This window comes from Hemitrygon akajei, chromosome 11 (genome assembly GCF_048418815.1).
Source record: "Hemitrygon akajei chromosome 11, sHemAka1.3, whole genome shotgun sequence".
Classification (NCBI taxonomy): Eukaryota; Metazoa; Chordata; class Chondrichthyes; order Myliobatiformes; family Dasyatidae; genus Hemitrygon; species Hemitrygon akajei.
In genome coordinates, this window is record NC_133134.1 from 18076051 (window position 1) to 18091910 (window position 15860).

At 43.4% G+C, this 15860-nt stretch overlaps 1 protein-coding gene across 3 annotated transcripts in view; it reads right to left on the minus strand.

Annotated features, from left to right (window-relative positions):
* ccdc78 (coiled-coil domain containing 78) overlaps nt 1-15860 on the minus strand; it is an 89558-nt gene that overhangs the window by 11285 nt on the left and 62413 nt on the right. For all 3 annotated transcript variants that reach the window (XM_073060297.1, XM_073060296.1, XM_073060298.1), the window contains 4 exons: nt 12329-12454; nt 10322-10533; nt 8453-8627; nt 6132-6175 (listed from right to left, as the gene is read on the minus strand). In XM_073060297.1, coding sequence (XP_072916398.1) covers nt 6132-6175; nt 8453-8627; nt 10322-10533; nt 12329-12454 — 557 coding nt within the window. The remainder of the gene's footprint in view (nt 1-6131; nt 6176-8452; nt 8628-10321; nt 10534-12328; nt 12455-15860) is intronic.

The following is a 15860-nucleotide window of genomic DNA, read 5'->3' on the forward strand; positions in this document are numbered from 1 at the left end:
TCGTCAAAGGCAGCAACAATCACTAAGCATCCTTTGCATCTGACGCATGCCTTCTTCATGCTACTATGATCAGGGAGGAGGTACAAGAGCCTGAAGACCCTCCCTCAAAGTTTTAGGAATAGTTTCTGCCCCTCTGCCATCAGATTTCTAAATGTCGACAGTGCTTCTCCCTATAGATGCTGCCTGGCCTGCTGTGTTCCACCAGCATTTTGTGAGTGTTGTTTCACTTTCTTACTGCTCATTATGCCACTGGTGTTTGGGGCAGCAATGAAAGTCCTTCATCTCAGGCAGTATTCAGGGCTTCCTTTCCGTTTTCACTGTTGTCAGTCATGTATTCCTGAGTCTGCAATGGGACTTGGGAATACCATCGCACTCAGATGTAGAAGGATTCTTCACTGCTGTTTCTGTAACAATTTTGTTTTACCGATCAGGGTGTTAGCCCTGAGCTGAACCCGCTCCCCCCCACCCACCAAACCTGGAGAACTGGTGAACCACTCTTAGTTTAGCCTCTACCCTTTGACCTGTTTGGCATGGATGAGCCAATTCATAAAGCCCTGACGTCAGCCATTATAAGCTCTCTGGGTCATTGATGCAAGCAAGCCTCCAAACCCTACGACCACGGTGTGCTCCTTTCAGAGGCGTCGATGAACACTAGCTCACCATTCCTCTTTGGCTCCATTTATTTACTTATTTTATATTTTATAGTATTTTTATGAAAAAAATAACACCGTTCACGACATATGTCAGTGATAATAAACCTGACTCTAATTCCAAAGTTTAAGTTTCACCTTGTCTCTATAGTTTCCCATTGCGGCAATGACCTGTTGCAAAATATTCAGATTTAACCTCCACCAAGTAGGCCATGCCATCTTCTCGTAGCTACCTTTGGACAAGAGGTATAGAAGTCTGAAGTCCCTAGGCTCAAGAATAGCTACTTTCCTTGAACTATTTGGTTCTTGAACGGTGACATAACCCTAATTGCTAGTGTAGCGACAGCACAACCACTTTGATCACTTTACACTAAAATGGGGATTTTTAATTGTGTTCTTTCTTGTAAAACTTGTGTTTATGTTATTTCTTGTGAATACTGCCTGTTTGACATTATGTGTCTGTGATACTGCTGCAGGTAAGTTTTTTCATTACACCTGTGCACATATAGACATGTGCATGTGACAATAAACTCAACTTTGACTTTGACCTGGATTCTTGTAATTTATGAAAACTGCTCAAGCCCCAAGGACTTTAAAAGTAATTCTGGGACCCTTTATTCCTTCCCTTTCCCCTATGCCACCCCTTCTATCCATTCTCTGGAGCACATGCACCTAATTAAACACTGTGCCTCCGAGGATCTTGAGATCAGTCGAACACGGTTTGACCAAACACAAGAACTGCATGGAGGCTAGACTGCGCAGGCGCGTTATGCAGCACGCCAAGGTTTAAAAGAAAGACCGCCATACATAGCGGCCATCGTTGGAGTGGACTGAGTCAGAGTGGGACGGCTTTGGCTCAATCAGGCTTCGGCGAGAAACAGGCAGAAGCGAGGGTAGGTTCCAGTAAGTTTCTGTTTTTCTTCTTTTTTCTTTGTTCGGACTAGAGAATATGCCAGGCAGGATGCTGGAATGCTCCTCTTGAAGGATGTGGGAAGTCAGGGAGACCTCCAGTGTCCCTGACAACGATACCTGCAAGAAGTGCATCCAGCTGCAGCTCCTAACAAACCGCGTTAGGGAACTGGAGCAGGAGCTGGATGACCTCCGGATCATTCGGGAGAATGAGCAGTTTATAGATAGTAGTTTCTGGAAGGTAGTTATACCTAAGGAACAGGGCACAGGTAATTGAGTTACCGTCAGGCGAGGGAAGAGGAAAGGGCAGGTAGCGCAGGGTTCCCCTGTGGCCATTCCCCTCCAAAACAGGTATACCAATTTGGGTACTGTTGGGGGGGATGGCTTACCTGGGACAAGCTGCGGCAGCCGGATCTCTGGCACTGAGTCTGGTTCTGCAGTGCAGAAGGGAGGGAGGAAGAAGAGGAGAGCGGTAGTGATAGGGGACTCCATAGTCAGGGGTACAGACAGGAGATTCTGTGGTCATGACAGAGACTCCTGGATGGTTTGTTGCCTCCCAGGTGCCAGGGTCAGGGATGTCTCTGATCGCGTGCACAGCATTCTGAAGTGGGAGGGTGATCAGCCAGGTGTCATGGTACACATCAGTACCAATGACATTGGTAGAAAGAGCCAGGAGGTCCTGAAGAGTGAGTACAGAGAGCTTGGTAGGAAGTTGAAAAACAGGACCTCGAGGGTAATAATCTCCGGATTGCTGCCTGTGCCACGTGCCAGTGAGGGTAAGAGTAGGATGCTCTGGCAGATGAACACGTGGCTGAGAAACTGGTGTAGGGGGCAGGGTTTCAGATTTGTAGATCATTGGGACCTGTACAAGAGAGACGGGTTACACCTGAACTACAAGGGGACCAATATACTTTCAGGGAGGTTTGCTAGTGTTATTGGGGACGGTTTAAACTAGATTTGCAGGGGGATAGGAACCAGAGTGCTAGTGGAACGGGGGTAAAAATAAATGATGTTAGTAGTTCATGCAAAGTCACAAATAGTAAGGTTGTGTGAGGTGGTAATAATCTTCTGAGGTGTGTATATTTCAATGCAAGGAGTATTGTGGGAAAGGTAGACGAGTTGAGGGCCTGGATTGACACGTGGAATTATGACATCATAGCCATTACTGAAACTTGGCTACAGGAGGGGCAGGACTGGCAGCTCAATGTTCCAGGGTTCCGATGTTTCATACGTGATAGAGACAGAGGGATGAAGGGTGGGGGGGGGGGGTGGCTTTGCTAGTCAGGGAAAATATTACAGCAGTGCTTCAGCAGGACAGATTAGAGGGCTTGTCTACTGATGCCATATGGGTGGAGCTGAGAAACAGGAAAGGTATGGCCACATTAATAGGGTTGTATTATAGACCACCCAATAGTCAGCGAGAATTGGAGGAGCAAATCTGCAGAGAGATAACAGACAACTGCAGGAGACAGAAAGTTGTGATTGTAGGGGATTTTAATTTTCCACACATTGATTGGGACTCCCATACTGTTAAAGGTCTAGATGGGTTAGAGTTTGTGAAATGTGTTCAGGAAAGTTTTCTGAATCAATATATAGATGTACCAACTAGGGAGGATGCAATATTAGATCTCCCATTAGGAAATGAGTTAGGGCAGGTGATGGAAGTGTGTGTAGGGGAACAGTTTGGTTCCAGTGATCATAACGTCATTAGTTTCAACTTGATCATGATAAAGATAGATCTGGTCCTCGGATTGAAGTTCTAAACTGGTAAAAGGTCAAATTTGAAGAAATGAGAAAGGATCTAAAAAAGCGTAGATTGGGACAGGTTGTTCTCTGGCAAGGATGTGATTGGTAAGTGGGAGGCCTTCAAAGGAGAAATTTTGAGAGTGCAGAATTTGTATGTTCCTGTCAGGGTTAAAGGCAAAATGAATAAGAATAAGGAACCTTGGTTCTTGAGGGATATTATTGGAACTCTGATAAAGAAGAAGAGAGATGTATAACATGTATAGGCAACAGGGAGGAAATAAGATGCTTGAGGAGTATAAAAAGAGTAAGAAAATACTTAAGAAAGAAATCAGGAGGGCTAAAAGAAGACATGAAGTTGCTTTGGCAGTCAGGGTGAAGGATAATCCTAAGAGCTTCTACAGGTATGTTAAGAGCAAGAGGATAGTAAGGGATAAAATTGGTCCTCTTGAAGATCAGAGTGGTCAGCTATGTATCGAACCAAAAGAAATGGGAGAGATATTAGATAGGTTTTTTGCATCTGTATTTACTAAGGAAACTGGAATGGAGTCTATGGAAAGAAGGCAAACAAGTAGGGAGGTCATGGAACTTATACAGATTAAAGAGGAGGAGGTGCTTGCTGTCTTGAGGAAAATCAGAGTAGATAAATCCCCAGGACCTGACAGGGTATTCCCTCAGACCCTGAAGGAGACTAGTGTTGAAATTGCAGGGGCCCTGGCAGAAATATTTAAAATGTCGATATCCACGGGTCAGATACCGTAGAATTGGAGGATAGCTCATGTAGTTCTATTGTTTAAAAAAGGTTCAAAAAGTAAGCTGGGAAATTATAGGGTGGTAAATTTGACACCGGTAGTAGGTAAATTATTGGAAGGAATAATAAGAGATAGGATCTACAAGTATTTGGATAGACAGGGACTTATTAGAAAAAGTCAGCATGGCTTTGTGAATGGTAGGTCATGTTTAACCAATCTATTAGAATTTTTTGAGGAAGTTACCAGAAAAGTAGATGAAGGGAAGGCAGTGGATGTTGTATACATGGACTTCAGTAAGGCCTTTGACAAGGTCCCACATGGGAGGTTAGTTAGGAAGATTCAGTCGCTAGGTATACGTGGTGAGGTAGTAAATTGGATTAGACATTGGCTCAATGGAAGTAGCCAGAGAGTGGTAGTGGAGGATTGCTACTCTGAGTGGAGGCCTGTGACTTGTGGTGTGCCACAGGGATCAGTGCTGGGTCCATTGTTATTTGTCATCTATATCAATGATCTGGATGATAATGTGGCAAATTGGATCAGCAAATTTGCTGATGATACAAAAATTGGAGGTGTAGCGGACAGTGAGGAAGGTTTTCAAAGCTTGCAGAGGGATTTGGACCAGTTGGAGGAATGGGCTGAAAAATGGCAGATGGAGTTTAATGCGGACAAGTGTGAGGTATTGCACTTCGGAAGGTCAAACCAAGGTAGAACATACAAGGTAAATGGTAGGACACTGAGGAGTGCAGTAGAACAGAGGGATCTGGGAGTACAGATACATAATTCCCTAAAAGTGCCGTCACAAGTAGACAGGGTTGTAAAAAGAGCTTTTGGTACATTGGCCTTTATACATCAAAGTATTGAGTATAAGAGTTGGAATGTAATGGTGAGATTGTATAAGACATTGGTGAGACAGAATTTGGAGTATTGTGTGCAGTTTTGGTCACCTAATTACAGGAAGGATATTAATAAGGATGAAAGAGTGCAGAGAAGGTTTACAAGGATGTTGCCGGGACTTAAGAAACTGAGTTACAGAGAAAGGTTGAATAGGTTAGGACTTCATTCCCTGGAGCGTAGGAGAATGAGGGGAGATTTGACAGAGGTGTATAAAATTATGATGGGTATAGATAGAGTAAATGCAAGCAGGCTTTTTCCTCTGAGGATAAGGGAGAAAAAAACCAGAGGAAATGGGTTAAGGGTGAGGGGGGAAAAGCTTAAAGAGAACATTAGGAGGGGCTTCTTCACACAGAGAGTGGTGGGAGTGTGGAATGAGCTGCCAGGTGAAGTGGTAAATGCGAGTTCACTTTTAACATTTAAGAAAACCTTGGACAGGTACATGGATGAGAGGGGCATGGAGGGATATGGTCCAGGTGCAGGTCAGTGGGACTAGGCAGAAAAATGGTTTGGCACAGACAAGAAGGGCCAAAAGGCTTGTTTCTGTGCTGTAATGTTCTAAGGTTCTATGGAATCCATTAACTCTGATCTAACCAACACAATGTGTAGATCCAGTTCATGACTTTACTTTTAACATCCTCCTTTCTGTCTACAATTCGTTCGTTTGTTGTGTGCCATGTTGTATATGTGGACGATCACGGTCTTTTCATGACCATTATTGTTCTTGGCAGATGTTCAGACAGAAATGGTTTGCCATTGCCTTCTTCTGGGCAGTGACTTTACAGGACAAGTGACCCCAGCCACTGTCAATACTCTTCAGAGATTGTCTGCCTGGTGTCAGTGGTCACATAACCAGGACTTGTGATATACAGCAGCTGCTCATACGACCATCCACCACCTGCTCCCACGGGTTCATGTGACCAGGATCAGGGTGGGAGGGTCTAAGCAGGTGCTACACCTTGCCCAAGGGTGACCTGCAGGTAGTGGAGGGAAGGAGCACTTTACACCTCCTTTGGTAAAGTCACATCTCCACCCTGCCACCATTACCCATCCCAGTAATTAAATAATGTGAAAATTATTTGAGACCACCATCCCTATTCTCTTACAAAGGAACAGCTGTGCAAAACAATGAAAAAATGTAATACCACAACATTGCCTAAAAATTAAGAATTGGTGCAATACTTACACAAAGGAAGATGCAGCCAGTGCAGAACTCCCACCCAATCTTATCTAAAAATAAATGCAAATTAAATGAGTAAATGGACATGATATGTTGTAAAGGAATACGCTCTGGTCATGGCATTTAAACAAGCAAACTGGGTCCAGTGTAATTCATCGGCCTTGGTGCCAAGGTGTGAACCAATCATTGTGTAAAATACTTCATCTATAATTTTCTTTGCAGCCATGAAGATAGTCTTGACTAGAAGATTGGGCAGAGATTTGATAGAGGTACATGAAATTATGAGGGGTATAGAGAGGGTAAATGCAAGCAGGCTTTTCTCCCTGAGATTGGGTGGGGCTGGAACTTGAGTTCAAAGGTTAAGGGTGATAGGTGAAATGCTTAAATAGAAACTTCTTCATTCAGAAGGTTGTGTGAGTGTGGAATGAGCTGCCAGCACAAGTGGTAGATACAATTTGGATTTTAAAGTTTGGGAGAAGCTGGGTGGTTACAAGGATGGGAGGGTTATGGAGGGCTTTGGTCCTGGTGCAGGTCAATGGGAGTAGGTAGCTTAAATGGTCTGGCATAATCTAGATTGGCCGAAGGCCTGTATCTGTGCTGTAGTTTTCTTTGACTCTGTGACTCTAAAACATTCATTTAAAATGGCTGCAGGATTGGTTACTGGTTTAGTATTATCACATGTACAGTGAAAAGCTTGTCCTGTAAACTATTTATATAGATACAAATCATTACACAGTGCGTTGGGACAAAACAAGGTAAAACAATAATAAACCAGAACAACATGTCAAAGCTACAGAGAAAGTGCAGCCCGGAAACAATAAAGTGCAAGATCATAAATGTAAATTGTGAACTCAAGTGTCCACCTTACCATATGAGAGAGCTATTTAAGAGTCTGACAACAGTGGGATACAAACTGTCCTTGTCCTTTCAGACTTAGGTACCATCTGCCCGATGAAAGAGGGGAGAGGAGAGAAAGTGTGGGGTGGCTGGGCTCTTTCATTACACTGGCTGCTTTACCGAGGCAGAGAGAAGTGTAGCCAGTGTCCATAGAGGGGAAAATGGTTCCTGTGATGGCTGAGTTCTGTCTGCAGTTTCTTGCAGAAGAGTTGTCATACCTAGCCGTTATGCTTCCAGATAGGATGCTATCCATAGTGCAAAAATAAAAATTGGCAAGACTAGATGAGAAGGTGCAGAATTTATTTAGCCTCCTGAGGAAGTAGAGGCATTGATGAGTTTTCTTAGCTGTAGCGTCTGCGAGGTTGGACCAGGAAAAGCTACTGGTGACGTTCATGCCTATGAACTTGAAGTTCTCAACGTCAACACTATTAGCATAAACAAGAGCATGTGCACCATTTTATTTTCTGAAATCAACAGCCAGCTTGTTTGTTTTGTTGACACTGAAGGAAAAGTTGTCATATTACACCATGTCACCAAGCTCTCTATCTTCTTCCTGTATTCAGACTCATTGTTATTTGAAATGTGGCCCACTATAATGTTTTCATCTGCAAACTTGTTACAACATTTGGATAGGTACATGGATAAGAAAGATTTAGAGAGATATTGGTCAAAGATGGGGAAATGGGGCTAGAATAGATGTGCATCATGATTAGTATGGACCAGATGGGCTGAAGGGTCTGTTTTCATGCTACATGACTCCCTGTCTACTACTGCAGCCTCTGTTAGGACATACAGTATTCTGGAGTTATGGAATATAGCAAATATTAATTTCACTAGCAACCAGTCTTCAGATCTGAATGTGGATTGTAGATTGAATATAAAATGCAGATCGGAACAGTGGTGTTTGTAGGGCTGCAGAATTGGGTCAATTGGAAACCACTGACCTCAGATGTCTGCATATGCATGAATGCAACTCAGAAACAACAGTGGTTTACATTCTGCTTAGGTGATTGGAGTGTTGGTGTGAAGATCTAGGTGTTTGAAAACTATATGTAATTCAAAGGAAGCACTGTAGATAGATTGTAACTGTAGAATTGTCCTGTTGTTACCTTTGATCTTCAGCAAATAAAAATGTCAGTTAATATTGGATCAGGGGCCCTCTTCTCAGAATGTCTCCAGAATGATGCCTACTTGTGTGCTGAATAAAGACTTCTCTATCACCAGTTTCAGTGTCTCCTGGTGACTTCGATCACAGTCACAATCACTGTGGGACTGGCTCATGGCTAAGTCATCAATGAAATGTGTGTAACTATTAACACGCACATAAGCACAATCATACATACATAATGGAGAAGAATCGAGAATAGAAAGGGCTCATGACTTAAGGAGAAGATCTCCTTCCCCTTCTCTTTTCCCTGCAGAATCCTCACCTTCTCCTGAAGGTCTCGGAGTTGTCCTTCCAGGCGAGCTTTATCCTCACGTAATCTGTTCAGCTCCTGACTCTGATGATTCAAAAGTTCACCGTCAGTGATCGCAAGGGTCATTTCTGAAGGACCAGGATCCAAGTCCTTGTTGCCCAATGATAAAATCTGTTCCCGCTGCATTCTGTGCCAAACAAGAATGGATTTAGTTACAGGTGTAACTACACAGGCAAATATGCAGTCATTTCCGCAACCTAGAATCATTTTTCTGCAACTTCCTTATCTCATTCCCCCCCCCCCCCACCCCAGTTCAAATACAATAAACATTACTATGACATGGTTAACCATTGCTTCAGGAACGAAGATTTCAATGAAGTCTATTGTAAAGCTCATAAATTACATAGAAAACAGAGTCTATTTAGGAACAGGGAAACTACAGCAACTTTGGATTCAGAATTTTATCACAGCCACGTGTGGTGCAATTCGTTGTTTTGTGGAAGCAGTATTGAGGACCTTCGTTGGTCAGGGTCCAACATGAATGTGGTGTACCGGCTGTCTACGTGATACACAAGCCAGGGCAGTACGATGTGGAGAGCAAGCAGTTGCCCATTCAGCCGGCTCCCCCTCTCCGTGCAACTGATGAATCCAAAGGAACAGCAGAGATTGATATAGTTTGGCTCTGGCAGCGTCACAGTAGTTGTCAGACAGCGTTGAACTCAACTGCTTAAGAGACTCCAGCTCCGGATTTTTCCCTCGGGGTTTACTCCTGAAGCCTTCCCCATGAGTGGCTATAACCGCAAGGCAGTAGAGGTCTGAGATCAGTTTTCCTTCTCCTAGATGAGCTTCCCACCATAGCTAACAAGCCCCGTTTGCCTGAAGCAACTGGTTTTAATGTGCTAGTAACCTGACTATGCCCTTCTCCTGTCAGTAGAAATGATTCTGCCGTTCTTAGTAGCTAAGTCACACATGAAGGCTAGGAGCTGGAACTGGTTGTCAGAGGCTATCTGAGGCGAACACCATTGGGAGCATTTAATAGGTAGTGGGAGCTTGTCCCTATTACCACCCCCAGCTATAACAAACTTAAGGAAACGAAACATAAAAAATTAGATAGATAGATAGATAGATAGATAGATAGAGCTAAAGAGGAAGAGTTAGGTAGTGTTAATACACCATTATTCATAAATATGATTGCAGAGGGGAAGACTGCATTCCTATGAAGAAATTCTCCCTATGCATATGGGACAATCTTTCCAGAAAGATGTTGCAACTGTAAGAGAGAGATATATATATATATATATATAAATTATGGGCATAAAATCATTCTTATTCACTTATAATTGTGTAATAAAGTTGACTGGGAGGGAAAGAACCCAATCATCTCCATTTGTTACTGGAATGCAGCCAGGTTTAGACAGTACGAAAGGACCACAGAAGACTTGGTATGTAGCTGAAGTGAGACCGCCTATGCTTTGATACTGGAAGAGCAGTAAGAGTGAAAATTACAACAGGACAAGAATATTGAACTTCAGAGGATTTAAACCTATCAGAAAGGACAAGGTATTAAAGAATTACTGTGTCAAAGGAATGGGGATAATTCCTTTCAGAAAGAGATCCTTGTATTTCATGTCACTGAGCATTAATTTATTGTCCCACCTTGGGTCTGGGTCTGGATTTGAGACATATACAATTATGTTACTGCAGATGACCGATTACAAATTCTTTGACATAACAGAGAGAAGCTGAATCATGGATCCCAACAGTACTGTCAGCCTACTAAATTAACAAATCAGAGGAATATCCCCAAATATCCCACATTAGCAAGGATCTGGGTTGATCTATATTCCCAAATACTAGAATTTGCCACAATCATTCTCTAACCTGTATGCGATCAGGAGATATTCATGTTTCTTGAACACGTTCTGCATCCTTTTCTTGTAATTTCTGGCTGCCGTAGCCAGCTGTTCCTCTCGCAGTCTGTAGGCAGAGCGTATGTCCTTGAGCATGCTGTCCACAAACTTCTTCAGGTGAGGTGAGTCTGCTGAGGGTTTAGTGTCATCATTGCTAGGCTTCACTGAATTATCCACATAGTCCTTGCACAGAATATTGGAAGCAACACACCATTAGTTTTTCTTTCAGATATTTCATATTTCCCTGTATAAGACACAGTGAGGTAGATTTTGATAGCAGTGTAATTAATGGTTATGGGAAGAGACGGGTAGGTGGAATTGAGTCCACAGCTAGATTAGCCATGATTTTATTGAAAGGCAAGGCAGGTTCAACAGGCCAGATGGCCTGCTCCTGCGCCTTTTCTTATGTTCTTATGATGTAGAACTTCAGTCCGTCTATGTCACCTAAAGAGCAAGTCTATTCCCCATTAACTTTCCTTACATCCTACCGTCTGAAGATCTATCCTGGGCCCAATACTGTTAATTGATGCAATTATAAAGAAGGAACAACAATTATTATATTTCATTAGGAGTTTGGGGAGATTTGGTAGGTCACCAGAAACTCTAGCAATATTTTACAGATATACCATGGAGGGCGTTCTGACTGGTGCATCACCACCTGATATAGAGGTTCTAATGTGCAGGACCGAAGAAGCTTGTATAGGGTTGCAGACTCAGTCAGCTCCATTATGGGCACTAGCCTCCCACCATCGAGGACATCTTCAAAAGCTGATGCATCATGAATGCAGAATCCACCATTAAGGATCCTCACCACCTAGAACATATTCTCTTCTCAATATAGCCATAAGTGAGGAAATACACAAGCGTGAAAATATACATTCAACATTTTAGTAACGACTTCTTCCCCTCTGCTGTCAAATTTCTGAACGGTCCTTGAACACATGAACACTACCTCAATATTTTTGTTCCCTTTTACACTATTTACATACACACACACACACACACACACACACACACACACACACACACACACACACACACACTCACTCACTCAGTGGCCACTTTATTAGGTATACCTGTACACCAGCTCGTTAATGCATACATCTAATCACCTAATAATTGGCAGCAACTCGAAGCCTATAGTCATGTAGACATGGTCAGTTGTTGTTCAGACCAAACATCAGATTGGGGAAGAAATATGATCTAAGTGACTTTGACCATGGAAGAGTTGTTGGTGCCAGATGGGGTGGTTTGAGTATCTCAGAAACTGCTGATCTCCTGGGATTTTCACACACAGCAGTCTCTAGAGTTTATGGAGAACTACGTGAAAAGCAAAAACCATATCCAGTGAGCAGCAGTTTTATGGGCAAAAACACCTTGTTAATCAGAGGGGTCAGAGGAGAACGGCCAGACTGGTTCAAGCTGGCAGGAAGGTTACAGTAGCTCAAATAACCACCCATTACAACTGTGGTGTGCAGAAGAGCATCGCTGGGCACACAACATGTCGAAACTTGAAGTGAATGGGCTACAGCAGCATAAAACCACAAACATACACCTACTGTAACTAATAAAGTGCAATATATATATATATATATTCTTATTGCAAGTTACAGCAATTTTTATGAATTACACTGCCACAAAGCAACAAATTTCATCATTTATGTCAGTGATAGTAAACCTGATTCTGATTCTCCTCACATTCCCATTGCATTCACTCACTATAGTGGCCATTTAATCTATCAATCTGCACGTTATTGAGGTGTGGGATGAAACTAGAGCATCCTGGGAAATCCACATGCTCACAGGGAGAACTTGCAAACTCTACACAGATGACAGTGGAGGTCAGAAATGAACCAGGTCAGTGGAGCTGTGAGACAGCAGATCTACCAGCCATGTCACTGAGCTGCCCTAATAATTCAGACTCCTTTACACAAGCAATCTTAAATAACAGAATTACACCATTCAATTAACTGCTTACAGTAACATCTTCAATGTAGCGAACAAGTCGCATGCGATATTCTTCATTTAGTTCTTTCAGTCGGAGCTGCAGCTGGGAGTTCTCAGTTTCCATCTCCTTCAGTTGACTCTGAGAACCCAGCAATGCCTATTGGAGATCATAAAAGTAGAATCAAATTCAAGAGATTTCTAGGCTTTTTTTTTGTCTAGTCCATCACAAATAAAGTTCTCCCCACCATTGAGCACATCTGTATGAAACAGTGTCACAGGAAAGCAGCATCCATCATCAAAGACCCTCACCACCCACCACCCAGCTCGCTGCTGCCGTCAGGTAGAAGGTGCAGGAGCCTCAGGACTCGCACCACCAGGTTCAGGAACAGTTCTTACCCCTTAACCATCAGGCTCTTGGATAAGAGGGGATAACTTCACTTGCCCCATCATTGAAATGTTTCCACAACCAATGGTCTCACTTTCAAGGATTCTTCATCTCATGTTCTCAATATTTATTTATTTATTATTATTTATTTTTATTTGCATAGTTTGTTGTCTTCTGAACTCTGGTTGAATGCCCAAGTTGGGTGATCTTTCATTGATTCTGATATGGTTGGTATTCTATAGATTTAGGGGAGTACATTTAGGACAGAGATGAGGATGAACCGCTTTTCCCAGAGAGTGGTGAATCTGTGGAATCCTCTGCTCAATGAAGCAGTGGAGGCTACCTCAGTAAATACATTTAAGACAAGGTTGGATAGAGTTTTGCACTGTAGAGGAATTAAGGGTTATGGGGAAAAGGCAGGTAGGTGGAGATGAGACCATGGCCAGATCAGCCATAATCTTATTGAATGGTGGAGCCGGCTCGACAGACAGATGGCCTACTCCTGTTCCTATGGTGACACATATTTACTTTGATAATAAATTTAACTTTGATATCTTCCTATTTAAAAGAAATGGCAGGCAGATCAGTAAATGTTTTACAGTTACAGCTAAACGCAGTTCCAATGTCATATTGAAACTGACCGATGACAGCACAAGAGGTGACAAGTCAGTGTCCAGGAGGTTCAATGACAACTACTTCCCTTCAATCAGTCGGTTCCTTGAACCAAGCTGCACAGCCCTAAGCACTGCCCCAGCATAGCAACACTAGGACCACTTTGCTTTGCAATGGACAATTTTGTTGTTCCAAGTGTGTTCGTTCGTGTATAATTTTTTCATCTGGTCCGGATTGTGCTGCAAGCTTTGACAGCCTACCTCACTGTCCACTACACCATTAATCATGGTGCCCTGGAGGACCGTGTATGTATGTGAGTGGGTGAGGAGGGAGGGAAGGGGTTTGTTTTGCCGTTGCCGAACACTGTAGGCATGCTCTGTTGATGCCGGAATGTGTACCGACGTTTACATGGATTTTTTTCTGGGAGTTCCAATTTCTACCCACATTCCACTCCCACCCACATTGGGGTTGATGAGTTTTGGCCTTTTGCTATGTTGTTGGCAGATTCAAGGTGTTCCTTGCTGGCTGCTCACCAAAGATGTGACACAAAAAGACGCATTTCACCGTGTGTTGTGATTGTACACATGATAAACAAAGCATCTCTGCTCTGCCCCGATTATTGATTCTTCTGCTCCAGAAAATAGTTCCTTCCTATTTATTATGCAATTTAAAAGGGGCACAGAAAATGAAGCAGTTGCTATTACACGAGATGGAAATACCATCTCTTTATAACTTTAAAAAAATGTGGGTCAGTTTCCTGAGAGCAGTCTCAACTGACACTTTAAATTGGGATTCAGGTTCAGATTGGATTAGTTTATTGTCATATACACCTCGGTGGGGTGTGTGGGGTGTTTATGGAGGGGTAGCCCTCTGGTGAAGGGGCTTGTGTCCACTCCAGGGCAGCTCACTCACCTTTAGTCCCCACTGGACACTCAGCTCGCACCAAGTCGCTATTTGCATGTGCTTTGCATCCTGGTAGTACATCACTTCAACAGTCGGGCTGAACAAGGTGAGGGTAGCCAGCGGGACTCTTACCCCAGTGAATTAGGGACATGTCGGTCCCAGCACACAAAGTCAGCTCTGGCTGACTGGGTGGATGAGATCCAAAGGCCGGGAAGGTGGGACTGCAGTGCTCCGTGGAGAGCAAAGTGCGTGACAAGGCACGGAAGGTGTCATGGTCATCCACTGCAAGCAGGGGAGACTCCAGTCTGTGACACTTGTTCGTACCACTGGTCTTGGACTTCTGATGTCAAGGGAGTGGAACTGCCCAAGTGCTTTTCCATTTTAAAAACTCTCCTGCACAGGTTTCCCGCCATTGTCAGACACGACGGACAAACACCACACCAGGCTGCAGTGAAGCTCCTTGCTCACATGAAGCTTATAGTGCACATGCAATAATAAATCAGCAGAACTGTGGTTAACTATAGCAGTACAAACAGAAATACTGAAGTGATAATAATAGAAGAGATAGAATTAAGGCCTCCAAGAAGACAGCCTTGTCATTAGAGGCTTGCATTCCTCAATGACCCAGAGAGCTATGTTGGCTGGAGTCAGGGTTTCATGCTTTCGCTCTTGGTAGGGTCACCCATGCCAAACAGGTCAAAGGTTAGAGGCCAGATTTAGAGTGATCCACCGGATCTCCAGGTTCGGGAGTTCAGCTCAGGGCTAACTACCCTGACTGGTAAAACAAAACTGTTACGGAAACAGCAATGAAGAATCCTTCTACATCTGAGTGCGATGGTATTCCTGAGTCTCCACCCGGGACTTGCGTACCGGCAACAGAGAAAACTGAGAGGAAGCTACTGACGTGATGAAGGAAGCCCTGAACAGCACTAGAGATGAAGGACCTTCATTGCTGCCCTGAACGCCAGTAGCGAAACAGACAGTAAGAAAGAATTAAGGATTCAAGAACGTGGCAGCACCACCGGGAAGGGGTGTGAAAGAAGTGTTTGGTTTGGAAGTCTGCGAGCAGTAAGGAAGAAGCTGTTCTTGACTCTGGTTATTCAGGCTTTCAAGCTCCTGTGCCTTCCCCAAGAAGGTAGAAGAAGGGAAAGGAGATGGCCAGGGTGTCAGGAATCGGTTGAAAATACTGTTAGCGCTACTGATGCAGTGACTAAATAACTTACAGCAACAGTGAGGTTGTCTCTGCAAAGGAGAGGGGACAAAAACAGACCACTTACCTCATCAGAGCTATATCAATGTTTATATTCAACAGTACCTCCTCCTATATTAGTCTATCTCACCATGGCAACCTAATCAAGGTAATCATGTCTGCTACTCCAAGTACTAGTGAGTTCAACATTCTAGCATCCTTAAACAAAAACAGTTGATTTCACTACTTATTCATTCCAATTTTGTTTAAAAGAACCTCACTGAGTCAAACACCTTGGAAAGGTGCCTTTCGGCCCAACAGGTCCACCTCAACCAAGAAACACAGCTAAGATCATCCTATTTGCCTGCAATTGGCCCATGCCTCTCTAAACCTGTCCACATACCGTTGGACCTAATTCTGGAATTATTCACAGGTGGAAAATCTTCTCAATACTACCATCAGGGGGTACAGCAG